Raw genomic sequence first — 25,160 nt, forward strand, 5'->3', positions numbered from 1 at the left:
GTTAAGATATTCGAATGAATATAAATATACCCCACTGCTGTGAAAGTTTACTCACGGGGTGTTACCACGAAATATTGGATTTTCTCTTTCTCTCTCTAGATCTCTCATCTCTTTCTCTTGAAAGTTCTTGTGTTCTTCATTCATCAAGTGTATGTGCGTGAATTTGATCTTTAATTCATCTTATTTTCCCTGGTTCATTTTATTTTATAATTGTTATAAATTTAACAAGTGAACTCACTTTTCTTTTCTACTTTGGTTAATTTTATTTTTTAAAATTTAATTTAGAGTTCTTGATGAATTTGTTACACTTTTTATAGGTGATTTATTCTGAGCACATTTCCAAACATATTTATCTTGATGCAACTTAAAGGACAAGATAAAAGATTTAATTTTTTTTGTACAAATGATGTGGTGTAATTAATTCACATATGATTTGGTATTACAGTTGCAACAATGTATATATAGGACAAGGTGATGTGATATATTTCTTTTATGGCCTTAAATTGATTTATCCTTTTTTCAATCTTTTATTTTTACTTTTTTCCATTTTAAAATTAATTGTGATATTGTAAAAAAAAAAATTCACTCTTGAATCATTTAGCTACACCTTTTAAATCTCTATCCCTATAATTAATTGATTAGTTATTATTGTAATGTAATGGTTGAAGCAATAAAAAATTGTGGCTTGTGAGTAAAGGTGTTCACACATCGAAAAAAATGATCCAAATCAAAATATCGAACCAAATCAAAATAATTGATCAATTTTATTTGGGTTTGATTTGGATTTTTGAAAATCGATAGTATTTGTTTGTTATGGTCTATTCAATAAAAAATCAAAGAAATAACTGAACCGATACATTATGTACACATATTTCATTGATATATACATACTTAATATATTATTTTTATAAACAACTTTAAAGATCATGCATGTGTTTTCATCAAAATTTATTTATAATTTACTTATTGATAGTAAAATTTTCTTTATAATTTACTTACTGAAGCAAAATATCCAAAGTGAAAACATTCAAAACACTCAGTAATTTCAATCATTCTAACTATTTTTCGTTTTGAATGACTTATTATCTGAATTGTTTCTTTTATTTTTATGTATGGCTAATAATCGAATCTCTAAACTAAATGAAACCCAAATTGATAAAATGTATATTATATTTGATTTGATTTGATAATTTTAACACCAATTAAATAAATTAAACCCTTTAAGGCTACAAACAACCGAAAATGAGAAAACAAAGTCATTTTTCTTTCACAAAAGTCCTATTAGAAAACTGATAATGTCAAATTGTCAATCTTAAATCTGGAATTACAAGGGGCTTTATTAGGAATGTTTTTCATATTAACTTTATCTTAATTTTGGCTATTCATCATGCAGGTGATGAATTAATGTTATATTCTAATTTAGATTGAAGAGCATTCCAATATGAAGATTACTAAAATCAGAATTAAAGTTTATATATACTTTATAGGAGTGTTCAAATAGTACAAGTTAGATAACACAAATACTAAAAGTGTAGTGATAAAAAATCGTGTTTCTTCTTTGTACCCTTGGGATGAGCATTGAACACTTGAAATTTGAGTACTGTATGAACTTGCAAGATGAGTAATTTAATTAAGCCAACTACATGTATTGTGATAGCTGCAGAATTTCTGGTTATTATATATCCAGAAAAACATTACACTAAAGCAGATGCTAGGCAAAATTCATGGATATGAATAAATATCAGGAACACGAAGACACTACGACCAACAAAAGAAGCCCTTCATATCAGCAAGTACCTTGGAAGCCAACAACATTTTCTCTGTGTTTTCAAGCATTGGCGACCATCCCTTCATGGAAATCAGTTGGTAAGCTTCCTTCTCCGTCAGTTCCTTCAGAATCTGCTTTTACCTCTGATTTTGGTGACCAACCATACATCTTCCTTCTGGCTTCCCTACGGACTGCTCTTTCTTCCAACTTCACTTCCTTAAATTGCTCTTCAAGTTTTGTTTCTTCTTCGGGTGTAAAGAAAACTACCTCCATTTTACCAAGCTCCTCGTACAACTTCTCAATCTTAGCTTTCCAGAACAGGCCTAATTCAGTGTCCATCTCATGGTAAGGTGTCTTCAGCAGGTACTCATCAATACCACCTGCCTTGTCAATACATCGCAAGGCATGAGTTGTAACCTTCACACGAATTTGGCGATCGAGGATGTAGCTGAAAAGCCGTTTCTCTTGCACATTAGGCTTCCAAGTCCTCCTAGACCTGTTCAAATAAACAAATCACAATTTATTTTTTGGGGGAAGTAAAGAATGACAGTTTATTATGATTCACCACATATGACACTGCAGTTAAAAATATGACCTACAATCCAAAGGCAGCAGACTACAAATACCAGCATTTGCAAGCCAACTAAAAGTTTCAAGCAACTACAGGCAATTACATCTGAATTAAGTGAGGAGGGATAGGTAGAAGAAAAGCACTTAGTTGATAATGGATATATCAAACTCGGCAAAGCCTTCTGCCGTACAAGCATCAAAGAAGAATATTTCCGCGAATCTGATTTCTATTGGGAAAGATCGTATTTACCTCTAGAAACAAATTTGGTGCAGGAAGAAAAGAGAACTATTCTGAAGCTCTGGAGAAAAAGGATGGCAGGCAAGCACTAGCTGATCTTACAAACTCAAGCAAATAGCCATTCGTTGCAGAAGAGGAATTTCTCCATAATCATCAAAATTGGGACAAAGCACAGGGAAAGGCCATGGACATGAGTTGTTTTCTGAAGGAAATTGGATTAGATCACGATGATATCCCAGTGCAAATTGGAGAATCTCCACATGCACTTCAACCATCAAATGAAGTCAAAGTCATCAGCATATCATCCAGAAAGCCCAAAGAAGCATTATGTCAAAGTGGAAGAGATGCCAGAACTGATTTTTTATGATCATATTTGTAGATACGAGGAAAATCGGGCTTGTGAATCTTTTTCCCCTTGTTCTGCATCTCCTAAATCAGCAAAGTCACCTTATATCATCTGGACAGACAACGGTATTCTAGATGCATTGATTGGAACATCTATCAAACCAAAGCATTGATGGACACTTCTTTTAGCTAAAGGATCACTTGCAGCCCTAGAATATTGTTCAGTATATCTGTTGTAGTCATCGGTCAGTCAGCTGTTTTATTGTTCATGTTGTTTAGTTCTGCCTTGCTTCACATTTTATTACTTAGCCCTAATGCTTTTGTATTTTTTTTAAAAAACTCTTAACATCAGAAGGAGGATATTTCCTCCATATGAAACAGAAAAGTCTTTGTTAAGTAGAAATAAGAAAAATAATGCTTTGGAGCCTCTGCTGATTCTAGAGCAAACAACTATAAATACCAAATTAAATTGAGAAAATTAACATGATGAACTTGGAAACCGAAGTCCAACAGCTGGCAAAGGTAGAGGAGGTTTCTTGGAGACAAAAATAGATGTTTGTAGTTTAAGGAAGGAGGTAGAAACATTATGTTTTTCCAAAGTGTTTCCAAGTCCTACAGGAGATATAACTGCATCGAAAGATTGAAGGTTGCAGACACAGTTATTGAGGATAAACAACATATCAAAGAATACTGGCCTTCTATCAGAACTTATACCCTGAGGATGAAAATTGGAGGCCTACAAAAAAAATTTAAGGCTTTGCAGGTTTGTGTATGGCTTGATATTCCTTTTCAAATGGCGTCCTTATGAGAAAAGATGATCGCCTTGTGATCAAGGACCCAAACCCAAACTTATTATTTGCTAGTCAGTTCAAATGCCTTTACATGATCTATGTGGTTGAACTACTAGGAGTTCCCTAGCACTATGACATGAAACTCTCTTGATGATGTGAAACAGGTGATAAACAGTGTCTTTGCTACCCAAGCAATCCTTTCAATTCTCCTGAATTCTCATATAGTCTTGAGCAGAACAAGACATAAAATCACTTTTGGCTATAAATAAATTGTTTGAAGTGGTTGCCACTGTATTCATGGTAAGCGTTATAAAAGATGACTTTACACTGTAAAACAGAAGATGTCTTCTGATAACAACTTCTAGCCCCTTAGGATACTTCACTTTTAGAACTATATTTTACAGAGTCACACCCAACTTCCAGTTTACCACAAACTTTCAAAAAATAAATGTACATTTTAGATGAAAACTATTCAAACCACTATGTTTGACACAATATAGTGCCATTGACAACTATAAAACAAACTAATAATATTCTTTCAATTGAGGGAATGGGAGAATGGAGATATTCCTAAACATATCTAACTAATAATAATATGTGAAGTAAAAAATCAGAAGAACATTTGAGCAAGGATATCACAGAATCTACAGAGCACAACAAATCAAAATCTGACATTTAGCCTAGAAATAGAAAATAGAAAATCGCTTTTCAAATTGAGAAGAAGAAGAAGAAACTCACGTATTTCCACCTTTCTCACTGACCCGATTGCCAAACTGAATGTGACGGCCAGCGAAGAGGCCACGCTGAGCACGACCCATGACAACTTTTGCATTTGGCACGCATTTCTCAAGCCGTTCTTTAACTCCAGATGCCAAGTTCTTCTCTCCACCTATATTCTTCACTATCTTTTTCATCATTTCCTTGGATCTAAACGCCATTTCTTCTCCAGAATTTTGATGGAATTTGAGGTTTAGGGTTTTAGAGCTGAAACTTGAAGCTCAAAATTAGTACTATATGTTTCTATTTTATTCCTGCACAACAATTTTCCAAATCGCTCTTGGTAAATCTTGAGTATATGTTTTATTTGCATCTAAGTATAAAGTAAATAGAATAGTTTTTTTAATAAACTTGTTATATATTTTATGATTACTATTTAAGTGTACATGTTTTGTACTTGTATATTGCGTTAATTAATAATAAATATATGTAAAATTAAAAAACAAATTGTGAACGTTATGTTATTAAGTACAAAAAAAATAACGTAAATTTTTTAATATAGAACCAACTAGTTCCAAACTAATGTCAACAACTAAACCGAAGTCTAGGACAAATCAAACAAATATACTTTGTTACAAACTAACTCCAACAGTTAAACCAAATTAAAGCTAAGTGGCAACAACACTAGACGGACACAAATTAAGCTAACAAGAAAATCAATTTTGTCATCAATAGGATCTACTAGTGGTGGTACTTGTGCTTAACAAATACATTATCACCAAATTAAAGCTAAGTGTTCATACTAGATGGATATAAATTGATCTTCAAAAAAATCAATTTTATCATCATAGGATCAACTAGTGTTGACACTTGTGCTAAACAAACTCATATCACCAAATTAAAACTTAAGCTTCAACACTAGGTGGACATAAATTGATCTTGCAAGAAAATCAATTTTGTCATAGTTTCAACTATTGTTATCACTTATGTTACACAAACACATTATCAGCAAATTAAGGCTAAATGTCAATACTAGGTGGACACATTCGATTTTGCAAGAAATCAATTTTGTCATCAATGGAATCAAATAGTTTTGATAGTTATGCTAAACAAACACATTATTACCAAATTAAAGCTAAGTGACAACACTAGGTGGACACAAATTGATCTTGCAAGAAATTCAATTGTCATTAATAGGATTAACTAGTATTGGTACTTATACTAAACAAACTCATTATCACTAAAGCACTCTATAAAAAATCAAACAAACTCTAAGCAAAATACAAGTGTATTGAATCAAAAAAATAGTCTAGAATACAATAATTATGATTTTCTAAGAAATAATACATTGACTTTTTTTTTAACTAAGGAGATGGAGAGGTTGGCGCCAATAGGCTCGACTTTGTTGGATATTGGAACCGTTAATTGAACTATATCTATGCACTTACAACTTGTTCCCTATACATGAAATTGAAGCAAGTATAATGTTAAAAAATTTAGTCCAAAACTGAACCTTAAGGAGCCAAAAGAAACAATAAAAGGTGAGATTTTGCATAAAGATTTAAGAATGATTGACAAAAAGAAGACAATCCATATAGAGAGCAAGATGTGCATCATAAATAAAGTAAATTGTTGGAGACTTTTGACTGTTACAAAAAAACCCAATACATAACTCCACGGCAAAAGGACAAATATTGTATTTATTATTACCAAACATAAAATAAATGCCAACCTTTGGCATCTCCTTCATTAAATAATTTTCTACCTTAAAGGATATTCTTTTGTTGTCCATAATTGACCATCTTATTTTCTTTTATAGTAGGATATACTATATTTTAAATTTCAATACTCAATTTTATTTTTTATTTTTTATGAATAAGTAGATACATTTAAAGGCATCAAGAAGATGCAAGCTTTACAAGGATAGATTAGTTAAGCTCGTAAGAAAAGGATTTGTAGCCTCTTTCTAAACTATAGAGCTAACAAAATCCAAGAAGAGTTCTATATTATTTAAGGTGGTCAATTTGGAACAACTAAAAAGGCTAACAAGACATTTGTTTAGCAAAAGATTTCTAGAATTTGAAATTCCATCAAAACATCTTTGTTCCTCCCTGTCCATGAACACCAAAAGATTGCACCAAGGACCATCATCGACATACTCTTGATAGCTTTGTCAACTTCCTGTGAACTCCAATTTTCAAGAACATTGACTCCTCAATTATTTTTAAAACAATTACGACATCACATGTTTGTCGTTGCAACTGTCAACAAAAATGCATAGTCCTTTTTAAGATAAAAGACTCTTTCATTTTTTATGAAGGATATTTGTCAATATTGTTTGTACTTTGTGTTATATTTTTCCTTTGTTCTCTTTAATTAATAAATAACTTTAAAAAATGGGGAGAGCTTACTTACATGTGGCCAAATTTATAAGATCATTAGGTTACTCAAGATTGGAAAGTCAGAAAGTGATTAGTGAATATTGATTTCAATTGGTATAATGATTAAGCGTTCATTAATCCTTGATTAACAATAGTCATAATCCTCTCGATGAACTTAATTGTGGCTATCACTATTCAATCAATTTACTGGACAAACTCAAAAATTTGATCGTATTTTTTATTTTTATTTTATTGGATAAGTTTTGTGAGCTAAATTTTGAGGTTGAGCTATACTCAAAATTCACTTATCTTCATGGTGTCGAAGTTAGACCCATTCTCTTTTATAATGTCAGACCTCATGTTACGCTATGCACGCTCCAATTAATCATGAGTACTCATATTTTTCACTTGTACTCATCAAATGTTTTAAGTTGTAACTCATCCCACACCGAAGGTTAGGCATCTTCTTGTGTGTCCTATAATCTTAAAGAGGCATTTTCACTTTAGTTTCAAGGGAATGATTGTTCGTTCCGAAGGACCGGTAGGCTTGATCATAAACACAATGTAATGTTTAGGGCCTTCCACAAACAACCAACCCCCCCCCCCCAAACAAAAACAAGTCTGACCGAGCAATCTCCAGGCCTTTCACAGCCCACTAAAAGAAGTCTGATAGAGCAATCCATCTAACAGCAAAGCAAACATTGAAAAATAAGGCAAAAAGATGCAACTTGTAAGTAAGAAAAAGTGAATAAAACAATCAGAAAAGGAGAAAAACACATCGATCCAAACTCAACTAACACATTTCTAGAGGTAGAGGTAGCTACCAGAATGCAACAACAACACTTATTTTTATCAGCACATTAACATAAAACCAACTAAATGTGCAAAAACCAAACACATCCCAAATGAAACAAAAACAAATTTGACAGATTATGACGTACCTGTGGATTAGCGACGGAGGTCTTCAACGGTGGAGTAGCGACGGAGGGTCGATGGCTGAACGGAGGTCTTCAACTGTGGAGTAGCGACGGAGGGTCGATGGCTTAACGGAGGTCTTCGACTGTAGAGTAGCGACAGAGGGTCGATGGCTGAACGGAGGTCTTCGACTGTGGAGTAGCGACAGAGGGTCGATGGCTGAACGGAGGTCTTCGACTGTGGAGCGGCGGCGGCTTTTTTTTTTTTTGAGAAAGAGGGTTCGTGACTGAAATGGGGAGAGTGTAAAACATTAAAATCATGTTTTCACCATTTTTCGCAATTATAATATTACTAGTAAAATTATTAAGTTTGGAAAAATCATTCAACAAAGTAAATTTATATTATTTAATTATTCATCATAATTATTGTTTGTTATAATTATCACTTGCAACTAACACTATACATTAATTACGCGAACTGACTTCGATTTTGTATAATTAGTCATGTTAGTATATGTATAATTCGCCAGAATATACAAATACAATATGTATATAATATACAATTATTTAACTTATATACATCTACAATTCAACTCTCTCCCACTTTCTGCCCTCTCTCGCTCGCCTCTCTTCTCCCTCTCCCAATCTCGCTCGCCTCTCCTCCGTCTTCCAATCTCGTTTGCCCTATATACAAATGTATATGTATAATATAGAATTATATACATATACAATTCACCTCTCTCCCACTCTCTTTTCTCTCTCGCTCGCCTCTCTCCTCCCTCTCTCGATCTCGCTCGCCTCTCTCCTCCCTATCCAGTCACGCTCGTCTCTCTCCTCCCTCTCTTGCCATATATACAAATACATATGTATAATATACAATTATCTAACCAATATTCATATACAATTCACCTTTCTCCCACTTTTTTCCCCCTCTCTCGCGCCTCTCTCCTATTATCTAACCAATATTCATATACAATTCACCTTTCTCCCACTCTTTTCCCCCTCTCTCGCACCTCTCTTCTCTCTCTCTCCTAGTCTCACTCATCTCTCTCCTCTCTCCTCCATATAACATGTAGCTACAAATTGTAATAATCAAACTATAGCTATGGAGAGTAATTAATTATTTTTAAGTAGCTATATGTGAAAGTTTCCCGATATTTAATATCATGAAATTAAAAAATAACATTTAAAGTTCATCCATCAATAAAACTAAAACACTACACTCTCTTTATTTCAATTGTTAAGATGTTTCACATCCTTTAAGAAAAAAAGATTAAATTAAATATAATTTTCCATTTTTTCATATTCATTATTATCAAATTTATAATTAAAATAATTAAATATTAATTAATAACTAATTCCAATACCAACTAATGACATGATTTCAATTTTCGTGCATGACATAAAAAAAATATACATTATATTGCAGGAATCAACGTTAGTCGTTAGGAAACTAAAGACATGATTTCAATTTTCTTGCATGACAACTTTATCATCGTTATTATGCTAATATATATGTTCTTTCTTCATTTTTAATTATTATGATTTTTTTAAAAAGTTAAATTATAAGAATTTTTATTCATATTTACGATATATTTTTTTATCATATTAATATGTAATATAATTCGATTTTTAATACTTTTTGTATAATTTTTTAATATCTAAATTTTTTAAAAATTATATCAAATTAATGCAATCTAATTTAACTATAAAAATTAATCAAATTGACTTTCGAAAAACGTAATATGACATATAAAAGTGAACGCAAGGAGTAATATAATTTATTTTTTGTTTACTTATTGGTTAGAATGTGTTTTGGTGTATATCAATATAAAAAATTTGACTTTTAGTATTAATGACAAAAAAATTTCACTTCATATATTTTTTTTTCTCCTTCATTGTTAATGTAATGTGGCGAAATGGTTTGGTGAACCCTTGTACTTGTATGAGTTTGTATTCTGAACTCTTTTACTTGACTTTTTGTCAACTAAATCCTTAAGTTTAATTGAAATGAAATTTTTGAACCCCTCCAAACATGTGTTTAGCTCACTCTCCCTAACATAAATGACATATCATATCCACATCATATATGTTAATGTCATGTCATAGTATATTTTTGGCCTAAGTCATTCCCAACCCCTTAAAGTTGTCCGCATAATTCAGTTAGACACCTTATCTAAGGTTTGTTTCAATTGAACACTTTTATTAGTTAAAATATATTCCTACTAAACATTTTCTGACAATCAATTAAAAATAGAGAGAAGTTACATACACTCGCGGATGATATGGTACAATAACCAATAAAAAAAGACATATGGCATTGACCCTTTAATAACATTAAAAAAATAAATAAAATAAAACTACTTTTTTAGCCAAAAAAATAAATAAAATAGAAATATGAAAAGAACCTTTCTTCTTTGTTTCTTCTTTGCATAGCAGTAACCCTACTACATCACCTCCATACCCGTTACACACTTCAATAATAATGGTAACTCCACTTTTCCCCTCACAATTCACACAAGGATTTTGTTTCCCACTAATACACCTGCCCCGTCTCCTTCATTCTAAAATTCATTAGCATTTTTGTGCTATTTCTCCAAATCTCACCTCTTTTTTTAAAAAACTTTAATTCAGATTCACATATTTTTTTAATTCCTCTATTAAGGTTTATTAATTTTTTTAACAATTTTAAGAAAATAACTTCAGATTCGTATTAGCCTTGCCGGAAAAAATAATGTTTTACCGAAATTATTTTTGACATAATTTGATTATTATTATTATTTTATGAAATTCTCTTCTAAAACTCCAAGATAATGCTGATCATATCGAGAATGACGGAACAATGCTAGAAAGAAAGTATATGGGGAAGGGGTGAGGCGGAGGATGGTGGCTTAGGAATTTGGTCAGTAAGAATTCAGTTTCTCTTTAAGAAAAAAAATTGGAACCAAAACAAAGCGGAACCAAAACAAAGTGTCAAAGATCTTCTAAAGACTGAAGAAGACAGAGTGCTCTGAAGAAGAAGATTGTTGAAGGATAATGGGTTTTGTTTTCCTTTTTTTTATTAAGAGATCCTTGTTGAACTAAATTATTAATTTTAGTTATTTAATAATATATCTAAGTTTCAAGAAATTACAAAATCAATTTTAAAAAAATAAAAATAATAATATTGGGATCTATTCACGCGCTCAAGGACAGTGAAATTACACTTATCTTGCCACATAAGCTTTTTGTGTTTAATGGGTATATGTTTTGAACAATTTAAGTGTTCAATTGAAACATGTCCTAGTTGAGGTGTCTAAGTGAATTATGCGGACAACTTCAAGGGGCTGCCTATGACTTCAGCCTATATTTTTTAACATTTTTTTAAATTATTAACTAAATATGACATTCAAATAAAAGATAAAAATTATAAAGATTTCAATTTTTTTTTTAAAAATAATTATTATTTCTCTCACTTTTCCTCGACCTAAAACCTCCAATAAAAAGAAAAAAATGAAAATTTAAAATTTATAGCTCAAATGATGAATCAATTTCCTTCTTCCTTTTTTTTAATGGACCATGCCCATTTATTCGTAAAAAATAAAGAAGTGTTCAACTAAGGTCCAACAATGACCAAGTCAAAGGCAAATAATATTTATTTTTTAAAAAAACTAAAATAATCTAATAAGAACCAAATACTCATGATTCTTTCTTCCTTAAACTTCAATTGAAAAGATAATTTGGGAAGGCTAAAAAGTGGCCACAAAAGAATAAATACAATATTAAAAAATAATTTTTTTTTATCATTGATCTCCTTTTTCCTAATTCTTGTCTTCTTTGAAAAATGACTATGAAGCTCAGAAAATCAAACTCAAACCCAGATCTCAAAACTAATATGAACAATGTTTTCTTATTGTTGGATCTTATGGCAGATTTTTGAAATTCGAAGAAGAAGACCACTCACAACCAAATCCAGATCTCAGCACAAAAAAATCTATGAACAGAATTGTCATATCTCAAATTGAAGCAAAATCATCACATAACAACCATGGATGACCTATAGCCACCGGAGAAAAATCAGGCTTCTTGTCAACATCTGAAACTTCCATGGATAACGTGAAAACTCACTAAAACACTTAATCATTAACGGAGTTCAACGGATAGAAAAGGTGAAAATGCAAATGAAAATAACCTCGCAAGGGACACTAAGATCTGCATTGTATTCTCAGAAAAGGGAGAAGAGGAGAAAAAGGTTGGAAGTTTATTTTTTTTTAAATTTAATTATTTTAAAGCAAATTCATTGCTTTCACTCGCTTTTTAAAATGTGAAACCATGCGCTATAACTGAATCAACAAAATAATGTCATATAAGATTGATCAATGATCAAAGGATTTAAAAATCTCATATTAAATAGAATTTAAGGGTTCAGTTGGCAAAATATTAAGTAGAATGAGCTAGAATACAAACTCATACAAGTATAAAGGTCCATTGGACTATTCGCCATGTAATGTTGAATTTTCATGTCTCTCTTTTAAGTACATTTTTTATCTTAAAAGATTTACGTTAATTTTAAAAATGTTTTATACTAATTAACAATATAATATAGAACAAAATTACTTAGATTGATACCTTTTAATAAATAATTACTGATTTTAGCGATATTTTTTTATTACTACCATTTATAGCAACGCTATGTTAAACCTGTAATATGTATTAAAAGTGAATTACGTATAAAATATATATGTATTATAATTGTTTTTAAGAATATATTATGCTTGTTTGAAAAGAAATCGACACATTATTGTATTATAAATGTATTAAAATATGTGATAAATATATTATTCATCAATAAAACTTGTAGTATATGTAAATAATAAATTATTTTTTGAATATGTATTAAAATTGTATTACAAATGTATTAAAAGTGATCAAGTGAAAAAATATGTTATTACTATAAATGGTAAATATTTTCTACTATAGTGTATTTATGTAAGTTTCCTATAATATATATACACAATAATTTATTTTTAATACATATTTATTATTAATTAACGCGGTACATATTTGACGAATATATAAACAAAATGTCACTTTCACATTATTTTTTTATGTTTTTTGTTTTTTGGATAATGCACAAGTACCCCCTCAACCTATGTCCGAAATCTCAGAGACACACTTATACTATACTAAGGTCCTATTACCCCCTGAACTTATTTTATTAATATTTTACCCTTTTTGCCTACGTGGCACTATCTTGTGGGCCCAATGTTGGTTGATGTTTTTATTCAAGCTAGTCCCACATAAGTTGAAAAGAGATAGAAAATTACTTATAAAATAAGTTCAAGGGGGTAATAGGACCTTAGTATAGTATAAGTGTGTCTTTGGGATTTCGGACATAGGTTGAGGGAATGCTTGCGCATTTTCCCTTTTTTTTTTTGAATAAAAAGGATATTTTATATATAATATAATTAATTAAGTGGTTACAATATCACAAGTACCAGTGATTACAGATAGGTTACCAAAACAAACTAACTTATTACAAGTACTCCTAGTAATTAGTTTGGGATAATGCACAAGTACCCCCTCAATCTATGCTCGAAATCTCAGAGACACACTTATACTATACGAAGGTCCTATTATCCTCCTAAACTTATTCTAATAATAGTTTTCTATCCTTTTTTTACCTACGTGACACTATCTTGTGGGTCCAACGTTGGTTGTGGTGCTACTGCTTGTTCTTCTATTAACTTAAGCAGTTGTCATTTCTCTAACTTTATAGCTTGAACAATTTCATTTGTTGTCAATAACCGTCGTTTTTTTATTTTCCAAGAATGATAATGTCAGTTTTAGCATATGTCTTTGCTTTTTTTCCTTTTTGAAGACTCTTTTTGACTCATGACTATCCAAATTTTTTGTAAAAATAAGACATAAAAAGCCTCTTAGTGCAGAATTTTCAAAAGTGAATAACATAATCAATGAAAGTCAGAAGAACAAACAACAATAGGGTCAGTAGTGTGTAAAGAACTATGCTCCTTTTGTTTCTTATTTGAAAAAAAATGTTGGTTAGTGGATCACTTTTCAACCAATCAACAAGAAAGATTCTATCTTGGGGAAGAGGAATAACAAGCAATGGATTCAAGCTGAAGAGGAATAACAAGCAATGATAGAAGATGCAAAGAGAAGTATAACATATAAATAAATAAAGAATGTTAATAACTAATATATCTATAGTACCAACATTAACAAGAAAATATTCCAGAACAAATTAGCAAAAATCAAGCAACTAGCAGTAGCAAATAGGCAGAAACCAAGTAGAGTACAATCGACATTTATACTTTATATGATGCAACTCAAAAAGGAATTTATTACACAGTACATAAAAATATAGAAGCGACAGTATTGAACAAGTTCAAAAGATCCTTTGTCAATCATCAGCTTCCATCTAATCCCAATCAGTATCATCAAAGTCATCCTCCTCTTCAAGTGTTTCTATAGCTACATCTTCTGAATGTTGTGCTAAGATAGGCAGATCAATGATATCAACAAGGAGATCTTCTCTTGACCATCTAACATCTACATCGAGTACTCTTTCTGATGAACCAATGTCATCGTTAGTCTCTCTCCAAAATGTTTCTTTAATATTAGGACAATTCGCTTCCTCTAAATCATACAAATCCACTGGAACTTTATGTCTTGCATAATATACATCTTTCTCAATTGGGTCTTCCACATAAAAAGAACTTGATGCACTTGAGATGCTAGTACAAAAGAATCATTTGTATTGCATTGTTTATTGAAGTATACCCGAGTCAATCCATATTCATCAACTTCGTTATGAAACCAATCACATTGAAAAAGTACAACACTAAAGCAACCCCAATAATAAATCTCAATGATATCCTGAATAATTCCATAATAGATAACCATTCCATCGATAGGATTTTGGTCCCTAGCGCTAGCAAAACTATGTTGATGCTGACAAAGTAACTCCAGTATTCTGAGTCTTGCAAGGGACATCCCGTGTCTTTGTATGAAATATATGTCCATTAATGAAATATCCAGTGTATCTTTTAGCCACAAAATTAGGTCCTTTAGCTAGCCATTAAATGATTGGAAACTTCTATATTTTTAACTTTATCCCTAAACCAATCACTGAATTCTCTACTATGGATTTGTGCTTTTATCCATGCATTTCCTTTGATAAGATTATAAATTAAATTCTTGTGTTCCCTGCAAGAATGATATGCAATTTAAACAATGTAAAGTACATTATCATAAATATAAATGATGCTTAGAAACAAATGACTATTTTATCTTACTCGATGAATGTCTCTACTTTTTCATCTCTGGTATTGAAAAAAACATATCGATGAGCTTCAGACTTCTCATGATTCTCCATGTTAAAAGTCTTTCGGTTCCTTTTATTCATACTTCCGATTTGATGACCTGTCTTAGGAAATAAAGATAAAGCATCACCTTCCTCTATTTGATTGTCCTCATCATCCTCGGTTTGGTACCTACTAAATGTTGCCTTCACCTTTTCAGGTAGGTATCTCGAAATAAAGGTCAAACAATCTAAAGCTGAAAAACCCTATACTATTGCCCCTTCTGGATTTTTTCGATTACGAACAAGCCCCTTGAAGTCACACATAGTTCTTTCAGTAGAATACATCCAACGCAAACGAGTCGGGCCTCCAAGCTTAATTTCATCCACTAAATAGATAGGCAAATGTGTCATTATATCAATAAAAGATGGAGGAAAAAACTTTTCAAGCTCATATTCTATATCAATGATTTCAGCCTTCAGCTTATCAACAATGCTTGTTCTTATAACCTTACTGCATATGGCTCTAAAAAAATCCCCAACCTAATTAAGACCAAAGACACATTCTTGGGCAACACTTTTCTAACAGCAACCTGGATCAAGTAACGCAAAATGACGTGAGCATCATGGCTTTTGTATCCTGATACTTTCATATCTTCAACTTGCACACGACTTGATATATTAGAGACAAATTCTTTTGGTAATTTGTCATATTTTAAAACAGTGCAAAATAACCTTTTCTCATCTGGTTACATAGAGAAACAAACATTAGCCAAATGAATATTTCTAGTATCACAATCTTTTACTAGTTGAAGCTCTTTGCGTATCCCCATCTTATGCGAATCATAGCGAGAATTTATATGATCTTTGGACTTTCCAAGTATATCTAATAAAGTCCCAAGAAAACTGTCACAAATATTTTTCTCTATGTGCATCACATCAAGATTGTGCCTCAATTTGTTGGTCGCCCAATACGGCAAATCAAAAATATGGATCTCTTTTTCCATGGACCATCATTCTTTCGTTTTCTTTTATTTTGGTCCTTCCCAAAAACATTATTGAATTCACGAAGTTCTTCAAGAACTTGTACGCCTGATAAGGGAGTAGGTGCAACTCTATGCTCCTCTTTACCATTAAAGGATTTTTTTATCTCTATATGGATGATCATGAGGTAAAAATGCTTGATGACCCAAATAACACATCTTATGACTGTGTTTGAGATATTGGGAACAAGTATTATGATTGCAAGTGGGGAAGCCCATTTTCCCTGGGTACTCCATTCGGAAAGCATTGACAATGCTAGAAAATCACTAATTGTCGACAATAAAGATGCACGCAATATGAATGTTTGATTAGTTACAACATCATATGTTTCCATTCCCACTTTCCATAGTTCCTTCAACTCTGCAATCAGTGGTTGTAAGTATACATCTATATCATTTCCAAGAGACGATGGACCTTGAATAATCGTTGACAACATTATATACTTCGACTTCATGCAAATCCATGGCGATAAGTTATAATTCATCAACATAACCGACCATGTGCTATGGGAAATGATCATAGTTCGAAATGGATTAAAATCATCACTTGAAAGACCCAATCTAATGTTATTAGCATCACTAGCAAAGTCATCCGTATGCAAGGAATCAAAATCCTTCCAAGCTTCCCCATCAACAGGATGTCTTAAATTTCAATCTTTGAGTCATTCTATATCATGTCATCTCATAGCTATAGATGTTTCAGAACACATGAATATGCTCTGAAGCCTAGGCTTTAAAGGAAAGTACCTTAAAACCTTTGCTAGAATTTTAGTGACCTTATTAGTCAAGTCCTTCTACCTAAATAATCCACACACTGAGCACTAGTCTAACTTTACAGTGTCATTCCAGAATAACATGCAATCGTTACGACATGCATGAATTTTCATAATGAAGACCTAAATTTTTGTCACCTTTTTTGCCTTGTAGAAAGACTCATGTATCTGAGCAAAGGAAAATGCCTCTTTTATCAAGTCCAACAAATCTGAAAAGGCTACATTACTCAACTTGTGAATGCATTTAAACAAGTACAACCGAATGGTGAAATCCAACATAGAAAAGTTCTGACACCACGGGTACAAGTCTTCTTTCCCTTCTTTAACTAATTTAGAGAATTGCTTTGCATCTTCAGATGGTCCCTCTCTTAGTCCTTCATGCCTCGGGTCATCCGCTACATTTCTAAAAGTATCTTGAAGTAGTTTATCAATACCGTCTTGTCTGCCGAATGTTTCATCATCATTGGTTGGATGTAGCGTATTTCTTGAGGAAAACCCTTCTCCATGGAAAACACATTTGGTGTATCCATGAACAAACCATGACAAATCAGTGATCCTCCACCATATTTCGACAATGCCAATAACAATTAAAGCACTTCTTACAAGGACATAATGTTTCATCTTTTTGAGAAGATCATTCAAATGCCTTATCCAGGAAAACATTAACTCCATGGATATACTCATTAGTGGAACTTTGGAGATCCATCCAACTTTTATCTCCAACTTCCATTTAATACCCTATGTTACATGAGCAAAACATTAAAAAAAAAATCATGAGTACAAGCACTATGAACAAAACTTTACCTTTCAAAGTTTGAAAATATTCTTGTACTTTTTTGTTTCTATCTAAATCATGATTGTAAATTATCTAATTTATGTCATTCGGTAAGTGAAATTTAGTTATATAGCCTATATTTTACTTGATCGTTTGATTCCTCAATTTATTCTATAGTACATGGTAGGTCCTGCCTTACAACACAGAAGAAGAATTATTATAGATAATAAGGTAAAATTAATTCACAAAAATGGTAGAAATGTCCTGATGAGATCATTTTAGATCACTTTAAACTACTAACCAAACAACAATACATAACATATATTTTACTTGATAGTTTGATTCCTCAATTTATTCTATAGTACATTGGTATTATGCTTCAGCTAGTACTGATCATAGAGCTAATGAGTAACAATAGAATAAATTTGGTGACTCATCTATTAAGTGATTTTTAACAATTAGTCTTATCTTTTATCATCTTTTAAAAGATTTTATTTATTATATGTTATTCTACCTTTTCAAAAGTATTTATATTCTTTCAAATAAACAACCAATTCTAGATATTATATTAAATCTGAAGTCCCTTATTTTCCAAAAACAAATTTCTGAACAAGTCTTGTATATAAATTTTTTAAACTTTTGACTTATAAGTTACTTTTTACAAGTCCTTCTAAATAATAATCTTCCGAATGAATGAATGACAACGAGATAACTATCTAGGTAGCACAGGTTACCACGTTGGAAGAGAGAATTGGGTAATTTATCATGAATATTTGAAACAAAAATAAAAAGATCTGATACTTAGCTACAACATCATCCAATTTACTATAACAAGAGCTAAATTTCATAAAATTCACTCCCAGAAGAAAGAATGGGACAAATGGCTAGAGGAAAGAAGGAGGGATGCATCTACTTCATACCATTAATAAAACTAAAAATGGCTTAGCCACCCAAAAACATGAGGAAACTAAAGCTAGATAGATCACCTTTTTATGATAAAAGATACGATGTTGGGGTTCTACTATTGTAACTGCTACGACTCCTTAGGTGAGAAAGAACCCTTATTATAATAGTGAACAAGACTTGCTTGAATATACCATTAATCCTGGTGAGATGTGCATATGCCCTATGGTTTAACTCACAGTGGATTCCGTGCCTGAATGTAATGTGCAGTTTTGAATTCCGTTTGATTAGATGCATCTTGTCCTTTATCCTACACCTAGTGCATTACTTTTGTAAAGAAGGCATCCGTCCGTTCAATTGGAATTTCATTTGTAGAGGTATACTCCAATTAGAAATATCCAACGTATCTTCCTGAAAGTCAAGTTCCACATAGGATACAAATACAACTACTCTAAAGGCTACTTTCATTTCTACTCTTTGCTTCTGATTCAATAGCATGTCATGCAAAGGGTTAGCAACAAATTGGCAAGTCAAGCAGTAAAGACGTAAATCCACTTAGAAAGACACTAATAGCTGTTCTTTGTGTATTCTCTGTTTGTTTGGGATAACTCCAAAAACCAGTAAGCTTGGGAACCAGTCATAATGATATGAAAATTAAATTTCACAATAATAACTTCAAACTTTCGATCAATGGGAAATTTAAGTTCACATAGATAGGCCAAACTCAAAATGCAAATCAAAATACCCAAAGTCCTAGGACAAAATAACCTACAAAACAACAGTTCTTTTATAAAATTGAAACCCAACTTCTCAATGATTTTTTCACAGAGTTATAGAATCTTCACAAAATTTGAGTTACAAAGTCTAAACTACAAATGGATTATGTATAATACACCTAGATCAGAACAAATAACAGACATTTCAACAAACCTTTTTGTTATTCTTTACAATTTTTTAGAAGCCCCTTCAATGGAATTTCAAATTCTGGAAAATAGTACATCTAAAACGAAATAGTGACAATGAGGACTTAGAATTCACCTTAAAATAGTACACCTCTTTATCTAGAAGCTTAATGTTGAAGAAGACTACTTTTGGAGATGAATTCCACTTAAGATGAACACTTCAAATCGACCAAAATGACCACCGTAGGAGAAGCTAAATGTTTTTTTGTAGAAGATGGAGGAGTCATCGAAGAAGACGACCACTGATTCTCTTCACCGAAGCACAAACATTGTTGTGGAAGATGAAGGAGTCATTGGGTTCTGGAAATTTAGAGAAATGAAGTGTTTAAGTTTTTTGGAAATGTATTTTAGAGGACTTAATTCACTAAAATGAAAAAAAAAGCAGGACACAGACTAAATTGATGGAGGGAAATAAAATTTTCACATAAAATTCGTGGGTTGGGCAATTCTTTTTCGTTTTCACTTAATCAAACCGTTGCCACAGACTATTTTTTTGCCACGGTTAATAAGTGTGTGGCCATAGATTCTCTATTAAGGTGATTATATAGATGATGCCACGGTTTTATATGAGAAATTGTTCTACTAGATCTAAGGATATATTGCAACGGTTATAACTGTCGCAACACATAATCTATTGCCACGATTGTAAAATTGTTGCCAAATAAGCATTGCATTAGGTCAAATTTCTAGTAGTCAAAGAAGAAAACATCATACTTTTGTAAGATAATTTTTTCAAACTAATTAAGTTCTTTTGGAAGTATCTCTTGAAAATTTGATGTGGGTGGAGGTTGAAGTTGGAGTGGTGGGTGGCGGAGAGGACGATATGGTGGCTTGTGGGGTGGAGGAATAGTTGCGGTTGGGGTGGAGAGGAAGATCTGGTGGCTGGTATGGTGGAGGAGTTGTAGGGGTTGGGGTGGGTGAGGGTGGAGAGGGAAACTGGGTTGGGTGGGGTGAAGAAGACGACGGGGTTGAGCACGGGGTAATTATTTTTTTCTTATTGTTTGATTTTAAAATGACACATGTCATCAAATCTGTGGCCTTCTTTTCTACTCAAAAGTCATTATTTGATTATTAACTTTATATATATATATATATATATATATATATATATATATATATATATACCACGTGTCTTTATTTGATTCGTCACTTCGACACATCATCAGCAAGTGTATTACACACACCTTTATATTTGGATGATTGTAAAAAAAAAGGTCAAAATGACACAATAGAACCTTACATAAAGTGTCTAAAATGAACAAAGTTTAATTAGTGTCTAAATGAAAGTTAGTGCCAATTTTAGGGGATCACCGATGGGTTAAGTCTTGTTTTTATAAAGTTTTAGCTATTATCATCATTAATTTTTAAAGTTAAAAAGACTCACTAGGTGACTAAAGCGAGACTTCCTCTCTCAAAAGTCCAATAAAAATTACTCACAAAAAATATTACTGATTTTATAGTTTGTTTAATTTTTCTCTACCTCATCAATGATTATTTAAACTGAACTTAAAGGCCTTAACTTATTTTCTCTTCCATTTAACATCAATGAACAATATGTGTTTGGGTTGGGTCATTAAATATATTATTAATTAAGCTGCAATTTTCTTAAAACGAGTGACCTAAATCAAGCTACAATATATACATAATCATCAAAGCAAACCATGCATGACTTAGCTTATAACATATAAATATTCATAAGATTTATTAATAATAATGAAGTTGCTTAATACAAGTTACATGATCAGTAATTAATTAATTCCTTAATCAAGAAGAACATGTTTGTTTAGCAGCTGCATCCATTTGGTCCCTTTGAATTCCAGCATTACACATATTAGCAAATCCACGAACGTATTTTTTACCATACCTAGTCAATGATCCACAATGCGACTCAAATATCTTCACCTGCACATCAATGTAACATTAATTTTCTTTACACTGTCAACGTATATATGATCATTGTTATAACATAGAGACGTGTAGTATATACTTACAAAGGATTTAAGACAATCCCAATCATCAACAAGGGGTTGTCCAGCAGGTCTAACAATGTTGAGCACTTTTGGACCATTCTCAACTCCAAATAAAATTTGTCCAATATGTTTTACACTATTGTCTACATGTTCTCTTTTTAATATAACTTCACTTAGTTTCCTATAAGCTTCCGATTTTCTTCTAGACCCTTCAGGAGCATTCTGAAACTGTAACATTGGTCGTATATTTAAACATTGTTTTACGTAGTTACAAAATTTAAAGTGATGTAAGATTAATTAATCACCTTGGATATGAGATACAAGAGTTGAACATCCCGTTGATTAACATGTCTCGAGTTTGAGGCGTAGTTATTCTTGGTAGAAGAAGTATGTGTTGGGAAATTAGAACCCATATATATGGAAAGAGCATCCTCATGTATATGTAGATCACCATATTCCATCATATGGGAACCTTCTGTACCATTGTTTAACACTCTTTTACGAATCTGATCGAATTCCAAAAAAAAAATAAAATTCAACGACAAGTTAGCATTTATAAAATTAACAACTATGTGATCTTACTCGTTGATACTGCTTCTTCAAGGTTTCAACTTGTCGATCCTGCAATTCACTGATTTATACAAATCACGAAGTATAGTTTAGTTTAATTTGACATATAATATATATCATATTTTTTAAAAAATATTTTGTTCTATAATAAGCATGTCAAATTAAATAATGTAACAAACATATACATACCTATTCTCTAGCCAAGAAACACTGAACAAATCTCCCAAACAAGTACTTTCATAACCTTTTGGGGAACAATATGTAGCATAACTATTTTCATCGGCTTTTGATGCAGTCGTTACATAAATATTCAAACCTTTATAAGGAAGACCTTCAAACATACTTCCAGACTCACAAGCTTCCAGATAAAATACCTAATTAATTAAAAACCTACGTTCATTATCCATACATCGATCATATATGCAATAACATATATATGTATATATATACTTACCATTTTTTCGTAAGTCCTAGAAGCATGTTTTTTCTTCAAGACCTCATTTAGGTCCTTGGCATAAATTGATGGTTCTATAGGCATATCTAAATATATGACTAAATTAGATTAATTAAATACTTTGGTGAACAATATTTTGTTTTGGTCGGAGTAAGAAAATTAAAAAACTTTACCAATTACACCAGAACCACCGTGATCAGCATAGTAAATAAAAATATAATCATTTGGACCACTGTTTACAACTTTTCCACTGCCTCCAGTTAGAGCACTTTTGTTTCCCAGGACAACACCATAAAAGTTTTGAGCATTACAATGTTTTCCCGTGTAATCCTACAAATATAAATCTCATAAAAAAGTTAATCATATCTATATACAGTCACATTAGATTTAAGAAATTAATTACCATCAAAGAGTGGAATTAGAAGTTCAATTACGAGTTTGGTTGAATTCATCAATTTTTGCTCAAATATTATATGCCAGTGGCACTTAAAATCGTCATTGTAAAACTCAGAACTCATACGTACGTACCTTGGGTACTCCCTTGTACACATCAGGGCCATGTGGCTTATTTATGATAACTCCAGGTTTAGGATTTTCGGAATTGTAAGCAATGTCATCATACATGAATACAACAATGTTTTCATCTTTTAAACCGCCTTTTTTCAGTAATTGATAAGCATGACATATATCCGCCTGAAATTTTTTACCCAAATTAAGAAATTAATCCATCTTAGAAACAATTCTTTTAGTGGTTTTGCATACAAACTTATGTCTTTTCATTACTTTATTTTTAATCATAAGTGAACTTATTCATCCTTAACTATCTTTTCGACAAGTTGGGTCTCGTGCCTAGGGAATATATGAAACGTTTTCAATATTGATTCGTATGAAATTAGCACGTGTATTATCACATTAATATTAAATATATGTATATATTACCTGATGTCTGTAATTATACCATTCATTTGATCCAGCTACTAACACAGCCCATTTAGTTCCAATTGAATTCTCATGATCTTCAAAAATACTCTCCATCATGTTACTACCCTCAACTAGTACCACAAAAAGTATAATTAAGAATGATGCAACATTAATTTTAGCAAACATTTTGAATTTTAGAAAGTAATTATATATTTTTCCAGCTTTAATTTTGATTGGTGATGAGTTAATCCACTGAGTAACACAAATTAAATTTATAGAGTTTTCTAATTGTCTTATTCTATGCGGCGGTTATGAATTTAAATATGTCAAGTTGTTAAACTTTTCCACATTTGTTTTCTCTAGACTAAGATCTATATACTCCCTCCTGTCCATATTTGTTAGACACTTTTTGTTTTAAATGATAATTAAGAGACTATTAATATATTGATCAACTTTACTATTTTGCCCTTTATTCATATAATTAGCCTCTTGAAAAAAAAATTAAATCTTCAAAATAAACTCCCAAAGTCATATTAATTATAGGGGTAAAATAGGAAAAAAATAATGAATTTCATCCTAATATAATAAGTGATCAGATAATATGAGATAAATATTTTTAATAAGATGTTCATCTAATTTAGAAAGGTGATAGTAATATAATTAAGTAGAAGTATTACCTTGTGGGGTAATTAGTCTAATAATAAACGTTCATCAATCATATAGCAAAGAGAGTTGTTAGAATTTGCCTACTTATTTGAACAAACAAACGACATTATATTTAAATGGGCAAATAATTTATGATCTTACTCATTTACTAATCCTTAAATTCAGCGTAATTAGTTAGAGGATAGTAGAGTAATACTTCATCCGTCCACATTTAATTGTTACTTTGCGTTTTTTGAAAATTAATTTAAATGGGCAAATAATTTATGATCTTACTCCATTTACTAATCCTTAAATTCAGCGAAATTAGTTAGAGGATAGTAGAGTAATACTCCATCCATTCACATTTAATTGTTACTTTGAGTTTTTTTTGAAAATTAATTTAACTTATTTTTTTAAATTAAAATAAATTACATTAATTCGATTATTTAAACAAAAAAAAGATATTCAAGAATTATACAAAAAGTACTATAAATTACAATTTTTTTACATATCAATAAGATGTAAAAAATTATATTATAAAGTATTAATCAAAATCTTATTGTTTGACTCTATAAAAAGAAATCATTACAATTAAAAATTGACGGAGGGAGTGTTGGAATATAGGGAAAATTATGTGATAAAATGTTTCAAAGACTTAACTATATAAATAATATTCTCTCTAATAATAGTTGTCCACTTGACTTTTCACACTTAAAAACTATAAATAAAAGAGTAATTTTACTATATCAACTTTTGATTATAATAAATAGAATGTATCAAAAAATGTAACAGAGAAATACTATAAAGACAAATTAGGTACTAAAGTGAAATTATCCAATAAATTTATAAAATGAATGAATAGTATTAAATACCCCATAATAGTACCCCACATGTGCAATTATTATTGCACGGAGAGAGTAATAGTTCAAATTTAAATGCTTAGAACATTGTAATTATTAGTTAGAGAATAATGGAGTAATGACTAATGAAATCATTACAAGTGGAGTGTGGAGTATGGCTATACACTTCTCAAATATTAATATTTTCCTTATGTTCATTTTTATTTATGAACAATAAATATTGAGTATATAGAATGGAGTGCATATTATATGATTAT

At 31.2% G+C, this 25,160-nt stretch overlaps 2 protein-coding genes and 2 long non-coding RNA genes across 5 annotated transcripts; 1 reads left to right on the forward strand and 3 right to left on the reverse strand.

Moving 5' to 3' along the window:
• Positions 1–1,692: 1,692 nt before the first annotated feature.
• Positions 1,693–7,987, reverse strand: LOC101264655 (54S ribosomal protein L24, mitochondrial-like). 2 transcript variants are annotated; one of them, NM_001366801.1, is given in 3 exon segments: positions 1,693–2,264; positions 4,451–4,696; positions 7,752–7,987. In NM_001366801.1, coding segments are annotated over 2 exon segments (636 nt in total). In that variant the 5' UTR covers positions 4,651–4,696; positions 7,752–7,987; the 3' UTR covers positions 1,693–1,828.
• Positions 7,988–9,643: 1,656 nt separating this feature from the next.
• Positions 9,644–18,575, forward strand: LOC138337772 (uncharacterized). Its single transcript, XR_011211179.1, has 2 exons — positions 9,644–11,955; positions 16,998–18,575. It is a non-coding gene; the product is annotated as an uncharacterized lncRNA (long non-coding RNA).
• Positions 13,955–20,410, reverse strand: LOC109120843 (uncharacterized). Its single transcript, XR_003247641.2, has 3 exons — positions 19,560–20,410; positions 15,023–17,581; positions 13,955–14,933 (listed from the first exon to the last, which is right to left on the reverse strand). It is a non-coding gene; the product is annotated as an uncharacterized lncRNA (long non-coding RNA).
• Positions 20,411–21,172: 762 nt separating this feature from the next.
• Positions 21,173–23,618, reverse strand: VPE2 (vacuolar processing enzyme VPE2). Its single transcript, NM_001353768.1, has 9 exons — positions 23,417–23,618; positions 23,006–23,170; positions 22,651–22,807; positions 22,478–22,563; positions 22,213–22,397; positions 22,036–22,084; positions 21,759–21,959; positions 21,475–21,681; positions 21,173–21,385 (listed from the first exon to the last, which is right to left on the reverse strand). Exons 1-9 carry the CDS (start codon positions 23,582–23,584, stop codon positions 21,248–21,250), a joined length of 1,356 nt encoding a protein of 451 aa, NP_001340697.1. The 5' UTR covers positions 23,585–23,618; the 3' UTR covers positions 21,173–21,247.
• Between the last annotated feature and the right edge of the window lie 1,542 nt (positions 23,619–25,160).

Source organism: Solanum lycopersicum, chromosome 8 (genome assembly GCF_036512215.1).
Source record: "Solanum lycopersicum chromosome 8, SLM_r2.1".
Taxonomy (NCBI): domain Eukaryota; kingdom Viridiplantae; phylum Streptophyta; class Magnoliopsida; order Solanales; family Solanaceae; genus Solanum; species Solanum lycopersicum.